This window comes from Trachinotus anak, unplaced genomic scaffold (genome assembly GCF_046630095.1).
Source record: "Trachinotus anak isolate AG129_WGS33_773 ecotype Australia unplaced genomic scaffold, CSIRO_AGI_Tana_v1 ptg000014l, whole genome shotgun sequence".
NCBI lineage: Eukaryota > Metazoa > Chordata > Actinopteri > Carangiformes > Carangidae > Trachinotus > Trachinotus anak.
This window is the reverse complement of record NW_027273865.1, coordinates 5,344,441-5,366,121: the sequence shown is the minus strand read 5'-3', so window position 1 is coordinate 5,366,121 and position 21,681 is coordinate 5,344,441. Positions and strand designations below refer to the sequence as shown.

The 21,681-nt window shown below is 41.7% G+C and overlaps 1 protein-coding gene across 1 annotated transcript in view; it reads left to right on the top strand.

The window, feature by feature from the left end:
* Positions 1-21,681, top strand: part of nova2 (NOVA alternative splicing regulator 2) — an 84,630-nt gene that overhangs the window by 39,204 nt on the left and 23,745 nt on the right. The window contains exon 4 of the mRNA XM_071495788.1: positions 16,639-16,805. Coding sequence (XP_071351889.1) covers positions 16,639-16,805 — 167 coding nt within the window. The remainder of the gene's footprint in view (positions 1-16,638; positions 16,806-21,681) is intronic.

Here is a 21,681-nt window from a genome sequence, read left to right as displayed (position 1 = left end):
CACACACATAAATACACACATGGGTATACATGATCTCAGATGCACAAAGCCATACTCAGAGACATGCACACACACACACACACACACACACACACACACACTCTGCAGTCCCAGCTGTAACAAATGGGGACCAGATTGTGTATGATGATGATGATGATGTAAAAGACCAGGCATGCTGGTCTCCATGGATGACGAGCTTTGTTGAGTAAATGTTGAGTGTATGTGTGCTGGTGTGTGGGTGTGTGTGTGTGTGTGCGTGTGTGTGTGTGTGTGTGTGTGTGTGTGTGTGTGTGTGTGTGTGTGTCCAGAGGGGTCAAACCCTGATCCACGTGCCATGTGCTATTAAACAGCTCTATTTGGTTCCCTTCAGGTTTCATTGTTTGGTGCTGCAGCCAATCACAAGCAGCCGTGTGGGGGAGAGAGAATCAGTTTCCTTCATTGTACTTTTTTCTCCTTCTCTATCTGTGTTTGTTTATACATGAAGAAGATGAACACGTAATGCAGCTGAAAAAAGACGACATTTGAAAACTGTTAAGATCTAAAAAATTTGGGCTGGTTAAATATTATTTAGGTAGATTTTTAACAGTATTTTAATGCTGTGATTATGATTGATTTTTAACGGCATTTTAACAAGTTTAACAGCTGTTAAAGGTTTATTTGTGAAATGGGAGTGAAACAGGAAATTTACAGAATGAGCCTTTAACTCCAAAGTTTCATTACAGAGTTTATGGGTGTTGAGTTTGGAAATTATCTGTTGCTTCCTTCAGGGGAAGCCAGCATGTCTTTTTCTCATTATGATGTGGCCCAGTAAAACTCAATGAGCAGAGCAGGGCGCTAACGTTAGCAGAGTTAGGGTGTACATTAGCATGGTGTGTGTGATGTCACAGTACGGGTGGTGGGTGTTAAGGGGGGAGAGGATTGTACGGAGGGTCGGGTTCAAACAGCCGGTGCTCTGCAAAGTTGTGAGAACGCTGATAAAGTGAGATGAGAATTCTCATAAAGCAGCTCAGCTCGGCTGCACAGACACTCTGACGGCTGCGTACTGTATCTGTGTGTGTGTGTGTGTGTGTGTGTGTTTCCGAGTAGCATGAGTCAGAAGACAAAGGGTGTGTTCAACTGACAGAGTGGAAGGAAAGGAGGAATGTGGAATGATGAGAGAGACGGAGAAAGACAGATAGAAAGAGAGGGAGATGTGAATGTATGTTCTTAGTTTTGTTTGTTTGTTTTTTTTGTTTTTTTAATGCAAATGTAACCATTGCATTGTGGGACTGTTCGCAGAAAGTACTTTTATACTATGGACATTAGTTTTTCGATTTAATAGATTTGCAAACTTAGAAAGTGGACACTCAAATTAAACAGTGCATTGTATTGTATATTATATTATCATATAGCATGTAGTATATATTATACCATATAGTATATTGTATTGTACGTAGGAGGTGATTTCAGACACAGCCTGGAAGTTTAAAAGTCAGGATGTCTCAGCTTCTGCTTTTTCCCTTTGACCAGTGCTGTTTTTCATCTGTCTTTTTAAAGTTCTCCTTATTTTTGTGAATAAATAAGTAAATGCACTTTATTTATAGACCTGGTTTACAAAGTGCAGTACAGTGGAAACATTTAAGAAAATGCTTTGTTAAAAACAGGAGATAATAATAAAAAAAAAACAATAAAAGAAAATAATAAAAACAATAAAAGTTCATACATTACAGGGAGTGCAGCATTAACTCACTCCTCTGTTCAGTTAGTTCAGGTTCTTCTTCTTCAACTTTATATTTTCACACCAGGATAAAACTACAGTTTTCCTGAGAATCAGTTCTTCACTGCTCTAAAACAACAGCCCACACAGGAAGTGCCATGACTGGCAACTTTTATAGAGCAACAAAAAAGAATTGACTACTGGGTAATAGTGTAACATTAGCTGTTAGCAAAATGTCAGCAATTTGGCAACGTTACACTGGAAAGTCCCAACAATAAAAAGGTAACATGTTCAGTAGGCAAGGGTTTATTTCGATTGGTGGCACTAGTGTCAGGGCAGCAAGAGCAGGAATTATTATTTATTCTTAGATTCTTTTATTTTTTATTTTTTAAAGACTGAAAAATGAGGTAATAAAAGAAAGATTCTGTGGCGTTCATGTATCTGTTCATGTTTTACAAATGACAGCAATCATTTCACATCCATACAGGGTTAAGCAGCGCACAGCTCTTAGAAGTTTAATATCTCATCCGTTCTCTTTATCGGCCGATACAAGTTCTGGTATCGGGAAGGAAAACATGGTATCTGAACATCTCCAGAAATAATCTGCCTGTGAGACAGTAAATGATCTTCTAACTGAGAGAGAGAGAGAGATCTTAGAGGACCAGAGACATGATGAATGAAAGATGAAAGTGTGTGTGTGTGTGTGTGTGTGTGTGTGTGTGTGAGGCTGACAGCAGTGTTGGGGCAGCTGACAGGGCAAAGGGGCAGTTGTAGTCACATGGGGAGCAGAGATGGATTTGGGGGGATTTGAGGCTATAGGAGGGTGGGGATGAGGAGGCTTAGGCCAGCTGACACTGTCCAAATCACACACACAGGCCAAAGATAGACACACATGCACACACTAATAAGAGAGAAAAATACAAAAATGAACGTGGAGCTTGTTCTCAAGCCCTGAAACAACAAACGCACATGTTTATGAAATGTTTAGATAACTCCGAAGCTTCAGGACAATCGGCAGCGTCAGTAGAAAGAGAGGATGGCGGTGTGTGTGTGTGTTTGTGTGTCTGTGTGTGTTTGTGTGTTCGTGCTGGGCAGGAAGACAGGTGTGCGTCCATCAAGGCAGTTGTGCGACACCAGATACGACCAGGGGAGATAACGCACAACGAGTTGAAGACAGCCAGTATTAGAGGTGGAGTGTGTGACAGTGTGGAGCAGTGGCCTCATCCTGCCAATCCAAACACAGCTGTCCTCCTGTCACACTCAAATCCTCTGACCGGCCTGTGTGCCTTTGAGCAAGGCCCTTTAATGAACTCCACCTTAGTTTGAGAAAACTGGTTCAGCAGAAAAACAGTCAGACCAAAAAAAGTTCTTCAGGTGCAGTGAACACACAAACAGGAATTCACTAAAAATGAGTTTTGGCTCCTGATTTGACCCCGTCAGAAGAAATAGTAGAAGAAGAAGAAGAATAAGAAGAAGAAGAAGAAGAGGAAGAAGAAAAAGAAGGATGGAAGACACAGGATGAGAGAGGAGAGCAAGGAACTCTGTCACTTCATTATTCAGCAATGGTCACTTAGTGTGTGTGTGTGTGTGTTTGAGAGAGAAGTCTGCATTTGTGCTTATGTGTATACATCTATGTAAGTGTGTGTGTGTGTGTGTGTGTGTGTGTGTGTGTGTGTGTGTGTGTGTGTGTGTGAGGGTGTGAGTAAAATCAGAAGAGTGTTGAACTCGTTTGGGTCGACCAAGAATTCACACGAGGTCCAGTTACCATGCAGGCCCTCCGAGGACACCAACGAGCTGTGTGTGTGTGTGTTTGTGTGTGTGTGTTTTCAGAAGACAGATGAGTATGAGGGTGATTAGGTGTGTATATATAGTTGTCTGTGGTTGCATAGTGAGATGTGTGACTTTCTAGAGAGAGCTGAAATGAATGTGTGTGTAAGTGTGCCTGCGTTCTTTCCATAAGTGTGTGAGTGTGTGTTCTTGTGCGTCGAGGAGTTCCTGCAATGTCACCATTTATTGACATGAGACAAGCATATGTGTGTTTGTGTCTGTTCATGTGCGTGTATGTGTGGTGGAACCCATTATTACAGCAGCACTTTCACTTCCTGTGTAGATGGCGTTGCGGACATGACTGTAACGCGTGTACTTGTATTGCTGGTGTTGTGGGGACGTTCACAGCTACATTATGGGGCTCACTTTCCATTTAGGGAAACTGCTCCCAAAAACCATTTAGGCTGGGATGAGGCGTGTCGTTCACACAGACACATTCTCATAACCCTCTCATGATCTGTGGGTGTGTTTGTGTTTAGGATGTAATTTAAACACTTGCCTCCAATTAGAAAGTAAAGTCTCGGTTCCAAGTCACACTGAGGTCCTTTTCCTGAGTCTTGTGGTTCCTCACATCTTCTTTTCTTAATCAAGTAATTATAAGTTATATACAGAGAGAATTGATGAGCTGTTGATCGCAGCTATCAACTCCTCCTCCATTCTGTTTGACTTACACTTACCTACATGAGTTTGAATTAAAAAAACACAACTCATTTATCGACTGATAATATAATATAATATGATATAATATAATATAATATAATTGTTGTTAGAGTTGTTGCATTTTTTTGGTTTGAATAAACACTCCACTTTGTTTTATTTAAGTACTTGTTCAATAGGAAAAAATCCTCCTAATAATAACTTACCCAAGCAATGAATAAAATGGAATATAAACAATGGTTCATGGTTTATAAAACTCTTTTCAAGTAGGAATACCGTCAGAAAAGTGTCTGATTGTCAATTCAAAACAATTCATCCAGTTGTAAAACTGCACTTCGGGATCCACTAACTTATCTTGAGGGGGAGAGTGTCTGTGTGCTGTCAGATTTTCTTTTTCTTCTACTGCAACAGATTTTTCTCTGTAATTGTCTGAAATGTTCAAACTGTTCCTGAGCACTTATAGGTTTTTTTCTACTTTATTTTCCTCTTTGTTTTCCACTTTCCCTTGTCGCTGAGGGCACGCTGGCAGCTTTCAGATGAATGTGACAGCAGGTACAACAGAGTGATGGAGAGAGAGAAAGGGTGGAGAGGAGAGGAAAGTAGAGGAGAGGAGAGGCACTCATGGCATCTTTTCAGCTGTTTGCTCGGCATGGGTCGGGTCACTTGGGCAACACCAATCCTGCTGCCAAAGTAAGAAAGACAAGAAAAGAGAGGAAGGGAGGGATGGGGTGAGGTGGGGAAGGATGATGGGAAACAGGGGAGGAGAGCTGAACAGGGTGGATAATGCAGAGAAATGGTGAGAAAAAAGCCTCTTTTTGTGACAAGGAAAGGACCATCCCCTCTCTTATTTAGCGAAATGCAAAAAGAATCTGGCACTAAACACTGTCAGGAAGTTTGTCTTTATGTTTCTTATATCTTTTAGTATACTTAAAGACCTGAAAACTGAACGAAACACTGCTGTCCACTGCTGTGTTATCAAAATAAAAGCCTAGGGGAGTAAAGAGAGTAGAGAAAACAGAAGAAGAAAGGATGGAAATGGATGTGACTCTTTCTAACACATGCACAGAGCAACGCTGCAATTTCACCAAAGCTTAAAAAAGGTGTTAAACACATGATAACACATTAAAAACATACACTATGTTGCACTTGGAACTTCTGCGAAACTGGGATAACCCTCACTCAAACTAAGCATTTAATATGTTGAAAACGATGCATGTTTTTGAACAAGAAGTTAGAATTAAGTTTGTGTAAGAGTTTCCTGCAAAGAAAAAAGGTCACAAGTTCAGATCCCTGCTGAAGCCAGCGTTTGGCTGCTCCTGTTACAGAGCACAACTTTAAAACTGTTAGCGTCATTAAAGGATTGTTTTACATGCAACGGCAGCTTCGTTTGTTTTGTTTACCGTAACTAACTCGTTGCCATCCTTTCAATATCTTTTGTAAATTGCAGCTCATTTCCAGATAGCTTAGAAATTGGGATGAGAAAAGTGTATTTTTATGAGGTGTGCAGATCTGCAGACGAGGGACCCTGTGGATCGGAGGAGTGAAGGACATGGAGGTGGAGACTGGACGGAGAGCAGCAGGCCTCTCCAAGTGAAAAGCGTTACATCAGAGCCGAGGAATTCCTGCCTTTTCTTCCACCTTCTTTTGTTATTCTTTAGAGAGAGTTGCCTTTATTCTTCTCAGCAAGTGCTCCGTCACTGCCGGACCTCGGGACAGATAAAGGGAGGACAGTGAGGGTCGGGGGGAGGAGAGGAAGAAGCCGGGGGGTGGGGAGTGAGTGAGCAGCAACACTGTTGGAGGGGGAGGCAGGGCGGCTGACAGGAAACCATGTTTTTACTGTTCCTGGTGCTGCTTTAAAAAAAAAAAAAAAAAAAAAAAGATTCAAAAAATAACATGAGGAGGAGAAGAGAGCAGAGGGGAGGAATCAGTAGAAGAAGAGGAGACAGGAAATGGCAGATAACATACCATCATTAATGTTAAACATAACTCTCTGAACACATGTTCCACTGAGCAAAAATGTTAGGGCTTGGGTTTTTAAAGTAACTAACACAACTGTTGCATTACAATAAAAAAATTATTCTTTAGTCCAGTCATCTTAATTTTGAAACAAAGAGTTTAATGATATGTTGATGTAGTTTGTGGGATTTTGTGTTGCATTGGTCTTTTGTGTGCAGGTTTACTTTGCAGCACTTGTTCCTTGTTGTTGTGATTCTTTGTTTTTGTGGTGCCGTGGAGGGCTCGCAACAAGTTTCTTATCTCAGTGTAACACTCAGCTCCCGTCGAAGCCGTATTTCTGGAAATGTACAGAGCCTTTCATGTTGAGTGTTCACACCTCAGCCTGTCGAGACTCCAGTCTACCTGAGCAAGACTTTTGTTTCTCCTGCTGTGCTGCATTTACAGTCAGTGAGAGTTAGTAAAGACCAGTAAAAGCAGCTCCCCAGGCCAGCTGACCACAGTAACTCCAGGATTTAATAAGTTTTTCCTAATTGACCATGATTTTGTCCGGTGTAAATGATGTGGAGGCCGGTGTGGGGGCAGGGGGTGGGTGGGTGTGTTACAGCCCTGTGGGCACTCAGGGGAGACGCACTGGACTCTCTGCCAGCCCGTTACAAAGCAACCATCACATTTTCATCCATGTAAGCTGCAGTGTTGGACCACACTCTGATTTCAGTTTTTCCTTCTTTTTTTCTTGTTTGCTTCTTTTCTTTTCTTTCCTCCACATTTTTGTTTTTCTATGCATCCTTCCTTCTTTTCTTCCTTATTTCATTTCTTTTGATTTCTTGCTTGAGTTCCCTCTTTGATCTTTTCTTTTCTTTCTGTCTTTTACAGTTTTCCTTCTTTTTTCTGTCTTCCTACCCCTCATTTTCCATCTTTCTTTCTTTCCTTCCTTCCTGCCTTTCTTCCTTCCTTCCTTCCTCCCTTTCTTCCTCCCTTTCTTCCCTTCTTCCCTTCATCTTTCCTGCCTCCCTTCCTTCCCCTTCTATCTTTCTGCCCTGCTCTCTAATGAAGACTTGGTTGGCTGCAGCAGAGAACAGGTCCAAGTTTCCTTACTGCTGCAGATTACATCAGCACATGCAGTCATGCTCTCTCTCTCTCTCTCTCTCTCTCTCTCTCTCTCTCTCTCTCTCTCTCTCTCTTTCTCTCTGAAAATCTCACAGACTGTCTCTCCCTTTGGAATAACAACTCATGACATCACCAACAGCTGCCCAGCTGCATGAAAGAGTGTGTGTTTGGTACATATTCACAATTGTGTGTGTGTGTGTGTGTGTGTGTGTGTGTGTGTATGTGTGTGTGTACATGGTTGGGGGGGTGGGTGAGACTGTCAGTTGCTAAGGTAACCAAGCAGGATCAGTCAGGGGGTGAGGACTGACCGCCTCCTTTGTTGGTTTAGAGTTTCAGGCCAAAACTTTGCAGCAGCAGTTATGCAACATCTATCTATCTATCTATCTATCTATCTATCTATCTATCTATCTATCTATCTATCTATCTATCTATCTATGAATGGTCACTTGGCTCTGCTTTGGGCTATAAAACTTTTTAATTGGACACTGAGGTCTTTGCGGTCGTTTCCATTGGCCTTGTGTGTTGTCAGTCAATGAATCCATCCGTCTCTCAGTGACAGAGGCCGATTGGTTGTCGTCAGCACTTTTTCCCACTACAGGGAAAAGCTGAGGCAGTTTCAACATAGAGTGAGAGCAGAAGAGGAAGAGGGCTCTTCATCATGTGTCAGAAGGTGATACTTGGTCATAATTTGAAGTACCACATGTAGCACTGAGACGTCAATAAATCATTAGCACATTCAGTTAAAGACATTAGTATAATTACACAAAAGACCAGAGAGGAGGCTTCGGCCTCTTCAGACCTCTGCAACAGAACAGCCTCTTATGGGATTTCTGCTCTGTTGCTTTACAGCACAAAACAAGAAACAGTTTGCTTTCACAAATGAAATAAAGAATAGTTTTTCATTAATTTAAAGACACAGAGCTAATAAAGCTGAACACTCTCGTCTGCCATTTTGTTATTGAAGAAAACCAATTCTGGTTCAGATACTACTTCCTGCAGCAAACCTCTGTTATACTTTTGATGTTTTTAGTGCCGTGTTTTAACTCAACCCTTAGATTAACCTTTTTACGAGAGAAGTCAGCTTGTCACATGTTCCTCTGGAAACTTTATGAGACTGTAATGAAGTGGAAACAAGATGCCAGGACAAGAGGATCTGTAGCTGACCTCCATCTCCTCGACTGTACCCGCTTGTCTTGTGCTGGTCTGTGGTCCTGTAAGCCTATAAGGTTTCTATACTCTTTAACCCTCCGGAACAACAAGGTGTTGAGCTGCACCTCTAACAGTTCGCTAATCCAACAGATCTGATCAAAGGTAGCCAGTTAACCTGCACTTATCCGCAGCCTAAGGAGATCTGTTTAATGAGCTTACATTAAACCAGCCGCCAAGTCTCACTGTGACTCCAATCAGCTCCGACGCAGCCTCTGAGGTTATTTTATACTCAGAGCTGGTTTTTATTTATTTATTTAATTCATGCCATAGTTTTCTCTCTCTCTCTCTCTCTTTCTCTCTCTCTCTGTCTCTCTCTCTCTCTCCGCATGGTTTTCTTCATTAGTGTGTTGTGTTGGTTTCTGTATTTCCCTCTCTGTCTTTGTCTCTTCATGATTGCATTCAGTATTTTACTCTGCATCTCTTTCTGTGTCTGCAGCTGTGTCACTCTCAGTTTCAGTTTATATCATGAATACAGGAGAAATTATATTATTATTATATCATATATATATGTAAAACAAACATTTATTTTGCTTGTGAAATAATATAGTGTGGAAACATTACCATGAAAACACTAAAACTATAAATTTAACTGTATTCACCTTCACTGTATTAAGTCTTCACCTGAAAACCCTGTAGATTAAAAAGACGTATAGAAATGTGTCTCTCATGTCCTGCACTGCTTGAATGTGTCTTTCCTCGTCTACATCTCTGTATACATCTCGCAGCGTCTCTGTGTCTCTCTTCCTCTGTGTTTTTCTGACGTTACTCTGTTGTGACAGGTTTCACAAAGGTTTCTCTCTCTTCATCCCAGTCTTTCTGTCTCTCCGCTTGTCTCTGTCTCCCTCTTTCTCTGGTGTCACTCCATTTTGTCATGACTATCGTGACTCTGTGCCGATCTGCCTCTCCCTCTCTGGGTTTCTGTCCATTCCTGTCTCTCCCTCTGCCTTCGCCTCGCTTGATGTTTTGCGGATGTGACAGAAGTCGTGTGAACCTCTGTATCTCGGTATCAGTTGTCTATCTCTCGCCTGCTGATGTTTTTTTTTTTTCTATCAGAGTGGTGTTGGAAGTGAAAAAGCTGTACATCTCAGCATAGCGGGGGATGAACATCATGTACCTGTGAACACAAGACCTCTGGCGATGCTGTCACTTCTTGTCTCTTCTTCTCTTCTGTTATTCGCTGCTGATATTTCTCAAATATTAAAAAAGTTTGAGAAACTCACACGGGGAACTTCAGGGATCTTAAAGGACTCTTAGGGGAAAATCTTTTTTTATTTTTTATTTTTTTAACAATTGGGTCACTTTGCAGGAATTTACCAGAATATATCTGACAACTTGTTTCTGCCCAAGTGTGGAGGAAAGCGGACTGTTTATGCCTTTAGTGGTTGTCTGAACTGAAAAACAACATTAATGAACCAAGAAGGAATAACATTTTTTTCAGGCCATGGAAGCTTTTTTGACTTTGTTGAGGAAAATCACAGATTTTTTTTACATCATGGCCTGTAAATTTATTAACATAAAATACTCCTCAGAGGTCCAGTTTGCAGCTGCAGCTTGTCGACCCTAGATCAAATCTCTGCCTTAATTTGTCTTTTGATTCCTGGGATCAGGACGTGTTTCTCTGATGCAGCTCATACTAATACACACAGGCTAGAATGATCTTTTATTCATCAGTTGTTTTACTCGTTGCAGATACAAGAGGCAAACAACAGTTAAAGCTTTGTTACTGTATAAAAGTTTGGTTGAGTTTGGTTTTACTCTGTTGTAAAACAACACACATAACATTCCTTTTAAAATACTGTACAATGTAAATTAAAAATATATATTTTTCAAATTATTAAACATTATCAGGAAAAACATTTCAACAAACATACCTCACATAGGAATGATGTATTTCTGTAGGCTAACCCAGATTTTAGCATCACACTATTTCCCTCGACCAAAAGTCAATGGGATTTTTACATTGGATTTTGGATTGCTGCAGAAAATAAACTCCGTGACAAACAAAACTTTGTGATACTGACACGTTTTGTTCAGCAGGATATTCTTCACAAGAGGCAGAAATGAACTACACCACGGTCACATGACTTCAACATCACCACCTCTACTTCCCGCATGAAGATTGATTTACCTCTTAGCTCTTCAACAACAGCCTCGACGCTGTAAAGGTGTAAAGGTGGACTGGTGAATAGATCGGTTTTCATGGTCGGCATGTTGGCGTTTAATGTCCCCACTTGTTAGCAAGCGGCCTTTTTTAGGAGATGTAAAAGCTTAAAGTAATCATGACTGGAGTATTTACCAACGTATTTTATGTTGTAGAATAAAACATGAAAATGTCTTGAGCTTGTGTTAACCACAGACCTTATTTTAGTCATCGAACCAAAAACAACAGAGATGCTAAAATGCTAATGAATTTCAGGCTTTTAGGACTCGTTTCTGTGGAACTCTGTAACATGCTGCATCATCTGAGAAATTAAGATCCAAAATTGCTCTATCCTACATTTTCTGTAATACAACTAAATGGCATCCAACTTCTCTGAAAGGTAAATGTCCACAGGGTTTATGTTCTTAGACTAAGAAAAAAAGACTCCTGCAGCATTATCTACCCTCCATGATAAGTAAACTGAACTTCATGTAGAGTATGAAATCAACACCCTGGCCATCATTTGACCTTTAAACCACTAGAAACTAGTGGAACATTTCCGAGCTGTGTAATGTGCATTCATTATCAGCTACGGTAGCCCAGAGCGGCCAACTCTCTCCACCCTTGGCTGGCGGAGGCTGGAGGGAATGAATCATGCCTGCTGGCTGCGGATTGTCCCCTCTGCTGCAATTAACAGGCCGTGAGACACCTAGTCATCTTTACAGTGATGAGCCACTGTAACTGCACGACTGCAACGGTCAGTGTGAGGTTACACTGATACACCACTCTCCTCTCACTTCCTGTTGAGAACATACTTCACAGTCTGACTGCTGTTGTTAAATCGCTGGCACGTAATGCAACAAAAAAGAGTTCAAGTTCAAGTTTGCTTCTCTGTGCGTTTCATTTGCAGCAAAGCACAAACCATATTCGCTGTAAAGAAAACAAATATTATGTATCTTCTCTTTGTCTTTCCTATATGAGGTTTTTCATGCTAATAGCAACAGAGGGTGGATGTGCAACCTCCCACTGCAGGACATGGTTGCTTTGATTTCTGACATGTGGCCCGGTGTTGGAGCACGCCACCGTTTCTCCAGCAGCATCAGTGTGCATCGTCATACTGAGCCTGCATATGTTTCTGTGAGTTACTGTGAGTCAGAAATCAGAGGAGAAGCCGCTCACTGTGCTTTCTGTCTGCTACCTCCGGTGCCTCTCTGGTCATCAGGGAGAGGAGGAGGAGGAGGAGGAAAAGGAGGAGGAGAGCAGAGGAGGAAGGAGTGAGTCATGCGAGCTAGACTATAATAAAAACAACTGCCAGGGTCCACAGCCTGGATCATGACGGTGATGATGATGATGAGTGTTGTGGTGTTGAACAAAGTGGTGTTGGGTCACTTGGTCACTGTGGAAATAGCGAGCTGAAGTTCACGTCTGGTATGAATCTCACAGATTCTTCACACCTTTTCATTTTCAGTTCCTCATCATCCTTTGATAGAAGTAAGGGCTCCAGTAATTGACCCTCTTGTACATTTTGTGCTCGACACTGCGGGTTTGTCCAGTGTGACGCTAGGCTGGAGCCGAGCTGCAGCCTATAAGTATACTGTGTTCGCTAAATGTTACAGAAACTGTAGCGCAGCGCCATGCATGGATAGATTTTATTAACGTTTCTGACTCAGTGGAAGTTGGACACCTGGCATTACTAGCTCCCGCTGGCAGTGCTGCAGGTGTTTCATCAGAAACTTAACAACCTCCTGACCTGAAACTTTCCATAACCTGAACATTTGTGAGACTTCGTTTTTTTGTATTTCCATTGTGGTTCGCTCCACTCTGTGTGTTGTGGTCCTTTCATAGTCTTATTTCATTTTCTCTTCCCTCTGTTATTTAGGCCTGTAATGCATCTCCGTTTCAACCCCAGTGCTTTAATAAACTCTGCTTTATTCTTCCCAGACCAGCCTATCAGAACATGGTGGTCTGAAACACACATATCAGTAGCACTGGTTCAGCTGCTGTTGTTGCAAATGTGTTTGGTGAGTCTTGTTGAAATCCCTGTTGTGATGAAACAACACATTAGTATGAGTGTGAAATCAGTTTTTTTTTTAATGTCCTGATCAGAGCTGAAAAAATATATACAATAAACCAAAACAGATGTCAACTTAATGTTTTAAGTTCCTGCAGAACAAAAAGGCATGGGTTGACTGTGTCCATGCACATGAGGCATAACCATTTTAAATATGCGTGATATTGTTCTTCCTGCTATGTTCTACATGAGCAACGTGAACAATGTCTCATAAACTTGGTATTTAAACACAAGAGTCTCAACAACACTGAGCAGATATCTCTTCAGCAGCTGCAGCACGTCAGGAAACAGCTGTTAAAATGTCAAATGATGAGCTTCATTTTACAAGATGCAAAACTTACATATAAATAAACACACTCACTCACTCACTCACACACAGACACACACACACACACACACACACTGGTGTCTTCCACCAGTAGGACCAGTAGAAAGGAAAGTGAGGGAAGTGTAAATTCACAGGTTTGGCATTTGTGTGTCTGTGATTGTGAGTCAGCAGGGCACTGAGACATGAGCATGACAGACATGAGGGTAATTCACAAAACCTCCCCTCTAAACACGATCACAATCAGCCGCCCGCTCATATGATTATTAATTGATCTTTAGGTGAATATTTTTGTGATGAGGCGAAGCACAGCTGTGCAGCAGCTTCTCTGATCTCCACTGACAGAGTGGCCTTTTCTGCTACACTTTCATGCACACACAGTAATCACAAAACCCACACATACAGACAAACACACACTCAGACACTCGTGCCAAGACAATGGCCTGTTAATCCTTGCTTCTGATTGGATGAGTCCAGATTACCCAGAGGGCACCAGCTGTCGAGCGGAGGCAAGGCCCAGTTTCCTCAGTATCAACACATGCACACACACACGCACACACACACACACACTCCACCGGACATGCCAGTTTGCTCATTAATACTGAATTAATGCAGAATGATGCTGAAGTGTTAACCCACAGACGAGGCTACACCTGAAATCTCCAGCTCACATGTAGTCTGTGTTATTTATTAGTTCGTCGTCACGTTCGTTCGTCCACGCCGAAGCATTCGGCTGCTGTCAACAGTGACTGTTTGTCACTGCTGTCAACACACTGTAAAAATAGGAATGGGAATTCATACTGCTGTAATGCTAATAGGCATTGCAAAGGGCCAGCACGGCCAGGTAGACAAAAGCGCCAAATGCCTGAATGTGCTGTGTTTTTCTTATTTTTAGCCTCTGTTGTTTCCCTGCTCCACCATGCTGCACTGTGAATCCTCAAATCCACACTGTGGGCTTCAAAAAAATGCTCAAATTCATATTCAAATACACAAAGTTCACTGTTTAGGAAGGTGTCTTTTCATTAATGAAGAACTAAACTGGAGAATATGTTTTTGACATCCACTGACTTGTATGTTTGTATCTTTTTTCTTTACCACACGTCTTTCCAGGCTCTCACCAGTTTATGAACTAAATTGGTTTTAAATTAAATTCCAGGCAGCATTGAAACAACACTTTTAATTTCGTTCTCTGCCCTTACACCATAATGTACCATCAGTTCCCAACCCCCACATACACGCATACAGCAGCTTTTATCCCTCATTCCCTCAATCCCCCTGTTCCCAGTGCAGCCGCAGAGGGCCGAGTCGGGCCAAACCGAGCCAGGCCAACAATGCAAGGAGAGGGAGGGGACGGGAAGCACTAAATGACATGCTGCTGGGCCGAGATAAGAGCAGATCCCGCCAAATACTGGAGTCAAGGGAGGGAGAGAGAGAGAGAGAGAGAGAGATGGGAGAGGGAGAGCGGTTAAAAGAGTTGGGGGGGGGGGGGACAATAAAGGCTAAAAGGGTGAGAGACAGAGAGAGAGAGAGAGAGAGAGAGAGAGAGAGAGCAAGAGAGAGAGGGCCAAAGAGAGATTTACTTTCAGTGTGTTGTTGAGATAGAGTCGGACTGAGAGGCTTTGCATTGGCCTAGATTCTCCACAGCTACACCCTCTGTCTGTCTGTCAGTCTGTCAGCTCTGGCCCTCCTCCTGTATGATGTCTGATGTATTTATTATAGTGTCAGTAGAAGTCATACTGAGACAGTGGAGAGTCATTGTTTTGGCACAAAAACGCTCACGATGTGTTTAAAGTGCCGATTTGCTGATTTCCAGCTGTTAAGCGTCACACTCGTGGTTTTGTATTCTGGCCTCTTTACTAAAAGTCATATATTTTACATCACAGTTAGTGATTTCGCAACCTGTTGTGTTTCTGAATTCATTTTACAGCTATTGGTTTCGTTGATTTAGATAAAGCAGGAAAATAAATGAGCACGTCTTGAGTCCTGAAGTTGTGTAAACATCACAGTAAAGCTCACAGATACATCTGTTCACACTTCTTTTTACCAATCATTATTTTTGTCAGGGAAGGAAGAACAGGCTTTTTGATTCAGCTGCATCGCTACACAATGTTAATATAACCTTCACAAAAAAGTAGATAAATGAATCCAGACCTGATGTTGACTGTGATGGATTACAAGTGAAGCAAGTTTTAAAAGCCTCTCATTGATTTTCATATTGTAGGAAAGTGAGTGGAAACATAGGAACTGTGGAACTGTAGTGGGGAAATGCACATACAAATACTGACAGTTGTGAAACTTAAAGTGTGTTTCAGAAATGGACAGCAGTCATACAATCCACAACTGTTCCGTAACAAAGGAGTTCAAACCTGGGAGCGTTGTATGGCGTGTTTTTAAATTCATGAAATTACCAGTTACTGCTGGTTTCACAAAATCTCTGGACTTTGTAAAGAAGGAACCATGATTCCTTCACTGTTCAGTTTTTTTTTTATTTCAAATAGCATCAGATTGAAGCCAAGAGTGTTTTGTGTCAAATATGCTTCAGCACAGAGACACAACACAGAACACCATGGATGTGTTGTTGTGCACTGTTTCTGAGTGTCTGGTTTTCTCTTGATCACCAATTCAGCCGCTCACTTTCTAATCTTGTAAACACTCAGTGTTTGGTCACACGTTCCCGGAGAAAAACAGAGAAACAGAGGAGGTGCACAAGCAACATAACATACAGTGGGCTGGCACATGAACTATATACACACAAACACATGAACTAGCAAATGCAAACCCATAGTTTTTCTTTTATATATTTGTTATAAGTTGCATTTGGACTTTCATCAGCGGACATAAATCCCAGTTTCTGCTGCTGCAGTAGTGGAGGATAAATCCTCTGCACCTCCACAGCTTTTTGATTTGTGTAATAGACTTTAGCCAGTTTGTTGAAGCTGATATAAATCTTCACGATACAGCTTTTAAAGTTTACGCACATGTTCGGCCCAGACTGAAGCAGAAGTTTGGAAATCACTGAGTCGTGTTTTATTTTTCATGTGACTGGAGAATTAATGGCGACGTCCTGGAAACAGACGTAAACTGAACGTTTCTGAGAAGATGCAGTGGAAACGTGAACTCTGGTGTTTTCTCTACGTTACATTCTGCGTGTGAGGTCAAGATTCTGTCTTTTTTTTTTTTGTTTTTCCTCAACATGCTTCAAGGAATTTAATCTAATATGTAATTACAAGTTTCAAATTAGTTTTCTGCTATAAATATCTCGTTTAATACGTGTTCCTTCAGTTCCATTTCTTGGTAAATCTTGATGTTGCTCGATGTTGCTGCAGCAGCTCGTTTACTTTCCCAGACCATTACAGTTTCTTTTCTTCACTGACACTTGTTATTTTGAAGTGCACTATGATTCATTTTCATTCACACACACACACACACACAAAAAAAAAAAAAAAAGACAGAAAATTATTTTGGGACAACACAGCATCTGCCCTTCACCTGCTCCACCCACCTCTTTAAGATGTGCATAAGAAAACCTGAATGAAACCAGCTGCTGTGTGAATTGGCTCTTTGAGTCTCCTCTGACTCCTGTTTGCCATCAGTTTAAACTCATCCTGACCTGTGTGTCTACGTGTGTGTGTGTGTGTGTGTCTGTCCAGGCACGACAGAGCGGGTCTGTCTGATCCAGGGGACGGTGGAGGCGCTGAACGGTGTCCATGACTTCATCGCTGAGAAGGTGAGGGAGATGCCTCAGAGCACCCAGAAGACAGAGCCGGTCAGCATCCTGCAGCCGCAGACCACCGTCAACCCAGACCGCGTCAAACAGGTCAGTCTGACTGTCGCTTCTATTGTGTTCTGTTCTATTCCAGGAAACTCGCTGTGTCTGAGGCCATCCCTGCAATTATGCGCGCGTGTGTTTATTAGTTTTGTTTGTGTGTGTGTGCCAGCTCTGCCTCACCTGAAGGGCTTCATGAGGAGGAGATGGAGGGAAGTGTTTGCCTTTGGAACGACACATCGTGTGTGTGTCTGTGGTCGAGTTGTGATTTTCTGTTTGACTGAAGCTGAATGAGACAAAAATAATAATAAGAAGAGGAAAAAAGGAAAACTGACAGGGAACCATACACACATGAAACAGAAGAGGGAGGGAGAGAGGAAGAGTGAAAATTAAAAATGGGGGGGGGGGGCAACAAGGAGACAAGAGGGTTAGGGTGAAGGAGAAAAGAAAAAGGAAAAAGAGGAGGGAAAAGATGAAAAAGATGAGATCCATTGAGACAGGATGCAGTGGGTGAGGTGTGAACATAAACTCCACATGTGACATGAACTGTTGGCTGCTACACGCACACACACACACACACACACACACACACACACACACGCACACACACACACACATTTCATGTGAGCGTCTCAATGAAGAACACGGCACTTTAACTTTCCATCTGTCTCTCTCTCTCTCTCTCTCTCTCTCTCTCTGTGTTTTCTTGGATCAGCTGTTAGGAAGTTTGTGGTTGGAGGACGAGTTGTTCTTCCTGTCACAGATGCTCATTGACAGAAGCTCTTGCATTCAGCCACTTAACTTCTCCGTGTCTTCTGACGTCAGTGTTTGCAGTAGCATATTTTGGCCATGAGGTGGCCGAGGACATCATTTCCCCTGGGGACACCCTCATTTTCCAAAATCCTGTTTTTTTTTGTCCTGGATTTTGCTTCTCAGGAAACAAGCTGATTCACCTTCTTCATGGAGGAAGACATGCAGCCATTACTCAGAAAAAGAAAAACAGTAAAACAATCATTTAACTGTTTTTATTTACAGATCGAAAACAGTAGAAAACCAGCTCAGCATTCAGAGATAATGCAGTGAGAGACAGAGCTCTCAGAAGCAAGACATTATTTATTAAGGTTAAAGGTTCAGATATTTATTAACATAATATCAACATTTATCTGAAAGTATCAGGTCTCTATCAAGCAAATTATGTATGACTGTTGGATTAGCACATAACAATACAGCAGTTTATTTGACTTTTTGATCATTTAAAATTAATATATAATTAGCTAAATGATATAAATTTATATAAATGAAGAAAATAACTTTTACATTGCTTGTATGTGCTTGTTGTTGTTCTGAAACCAGATCTACGCTCACTAAGGTGGCACTATAGTTAAATTTATTTATGATTCAAAAAATTAAATGAAACACCCAGGTTTTTTTTATGTCTGTATGTCACTGGTCAGATTTATACAGTTCCACTGGGGGTCACCAGTTTGTCACATTTTCTAATCTTCTGCAAAGTGATGAAATTTGATGTAGCACAGTTAGTTTTTCCAGATTTTGAGCCAATCAGAGAAGAGTACTCAGAGGGCTGCGTGATGTGATTATTGACATTAGAGAGAGTCGAAGTCCCACTCAGCTAAATAATTTTTGTTTGCTAAGAAACTTCACATGAGACTCACTCCACTGCTGATTGTACGACTACATCTGAGAGCCAATAGCAGCTGTGTAATGAAGGACAATTAGTGCAGCCATTGATTATGATCCCAATCTGTTTAAGTGATTATCATCGTCCTCGCTTCATGATCGCTACCTATTGATTAGTCAGGTCTGGCATTGTTTCCATGTATTGACTGTTCAGGCCTGCCAGACAGTGTATTCTACCAGGCACACACACACGTGCACGCACACACACACACACACACACACACACACACACATTGCAGTATAGCTTTAAAAAAAAAAAATAACATGTTGCCACTAAAATATTTGAAAAAATATCAGAGAAACTAAAAACTAAAGAAAAGAAATATTCCGAATGAAAAACAGAAATGATGACATCTCCTGCAGAGTAAAAAAATAAATTACATTTTAAAAAATGTCCCCAGAAGTGTCTTGTGTGTGTCCTCCACGTCTTTGAGCTCTGCTGTTGCGTTAGAGTTGCGTATGTTTTCCCCTGCTGCGATTTCTCATCCTCTGTCGTAAGCAGACTTTCGGGGCGGAGGAAGGAAAGGAGCGCTACGCCTTTATAGTTTTGAATAATTATAGTTTTCAGACTTGTGTATACACACACACACAGTCCTCAGAGAAAGAGGTTTATTGCCGAGTACACAATTCTAAGGTGCAGTTATGAGGAGAGTTTTATGTATAATTAATTGGTACTGGGTACGCACACTCACACACAGACACACACACAGACACACACACAGACACACTCACCCACACACACACACTTACTCACCCACACACACATGGCTGATGCAAATAACAGTGTTGTTTGCACATATGGTGTCTTGTTTTCTTGTGTCTTGTTGTAATTTTAATGCTAAACTTCATTCAGCCACAGTCGCTCTGATGATGATGGCGAGGAGGCCTGGCTCATAGTCAGCGCTGCAGCTCGTCCCAGAGGTGTTAGATGGGTTTGAGGTCAGTCAAGTTCTTCCACGCCAAACTCAGGTTGCAGTTGCTAGGCAACCAGTGGAGACTGCAGGAAGTTATTGCAGCACCGCTGCACATAAAAGTGAACTGTCATTTCTACACTTTTACAGTTTTCCCCTGTTTCATGTCTTTGTGCTAGGCTAAGCTAATGTGTGCAGTTCCCAAAATGTCAAGCTATTCCTCTGGTACCAGCCTCAGTATGTCTCTGTCACCTGCTCCTCTTGCACAGATTTGATATGTGTGCTGTGTTTTTTTTTTTTAATTCAGTTTGTATCTTCTGCATCTTGAGCATCTGAGCCCGCGGCTGACTGACAGCTGAGTAATGCTGTTTTGGAAGAGGCGAGCAGCCGCAGGGAGACAAGCAGGCTAATAGCTGCTGATATTTAGACGCCTGTAATAGAGGGCGAATCCCCCTGTTGCTCTTTAGGCTATTTATACCACGTCAGAGAGGAGACTAAATGGGTTTGCGCTGCATTTGACGACACACAGATACGCACATGTTCACACACAGACAAAGAAACCCCTGCATAAAAATAACCTCTTCAATGCTGCCGGACTCACAGAGACCTCCACCGTTCAGAGACACTAAATTTCCACACAAAAAAAAGAAACAAAAAAAAAGCATAATGTAAAGTTTGATGTTTTGTGCACAATAAAAAAGTATATTGTTTTGAAAAAGATATATAATGAAAATATTATTGTGACATTTTAATTAATGCAGTGTAAAAATAACTGAGAGAGCATTTGTTACAAAAGGTTGATTATGATAATATTTAATTACATTACCTGAAAAAGTAACTAGTCACATGAAATCAAAGTACTTTGTTTAAGTGCTTCTGTTTTACTGCTACAGCAACATGCTACAGAACAGAGACATATTTTTTGTCACCAAATGTTCTGCCATTGTTTCAAAAACCAAAAAGACCTTGTGGATAAATGACACGAAAATTATTGCTATCATTATTACCAAAGTTTCTGTTGCACACAGAAGCTTAGTAAAAAAAAGGGTTTTCATGGGCCCATTAGATTTACACTATATCTGCTCAGAACAATTTTGCAGTATAGAGGAAATGATGTATGGAAGAAAAATGACTGTAAAAGTATGAATGTAAAATGTACGTAAAAAAGAATGTAAAACATTTGGAATAAAATCACAGTGCCCCCAACAAACACACAGACACGCACACAGACACACACACACACACACACACACACACACACACACACACATATAAGGTCAGTGGACTACTAGTAATGCAAGACGTCTTGGTCGACCCTCACAGGGTTTTAACAGCATGGTTGTCATTGTGGAAACAGTTTTGTAACCAAAACAACACAAACTCACTTTGATCTGAGGAATGGAGGTCATGACATCACACACACACACACACACACACACACACACACATACCTTGACATATACACCAACATACACATGTGTGCTTGTGAAAGATGAATTGGTGTCCACTGCGCTGCAGCCCTGATTGTCTACTATTTCGGGTTGTGGATAAAATGTCTTCTTCTTGTCAAGAGTCCGGCTGTTGTAACATGTGGTGTTGGCATTACTGGTTAACCCCTGGGACTGGGTGAGAGAGAATGAGGCAGGAGGCAGACAGAGAAGAGGTATTTGAAGGGTGTTTGTGATGTTGTTGAGAAAGAGGAAGAGAGTTGGATCGAGACACTGGAAGGAAGAGGGAGAAACTGAAAAGCGTGGAAGAAGATGACATGAAGATAAATAGACAGAGAAAAAGAGAGGGGGGGGGGTGAACAAACAGAGCCAAGAATGAAAGCCGGGCAGGCTGAGTGGGTGACTGAAAGCTGGATGCAGATCTGAACTCTTGTTAGCCGACAGCTGCGGAGTGACAGAGAGCTTCGCTGGAAGAAGCAGCTGCTGCTAGAAAGAAAAACAGAGCAGCAACGACACCGACAGACAACACGCCGCGCTTCAAGGCCACGTGACGGGACAACAGAGCAGTGAAGAAGAAGATTTATGAGCTGAATGGATTCTCACACCGCCTCTGATGAGCTCTGACATGACATGAAGAGATGAAGAGACTTTACTGAGGGACTTCAGGACTTTGATTATTTCGTGTTTGTTTTTGTTTCCAACTCTCAACACAACTCTTAAAACATCATCACGAGCGTGTTCACACTGCAGCACGCTCTAATGTTACGATGGAGAGTCTGGTTTAAATATGGGTAGTTTGTAGTGGTGGTGAGAGCTGTCAAAAACCTGATCCATACAAACTGAGTGATGCACAACATTTAAACTCATTAT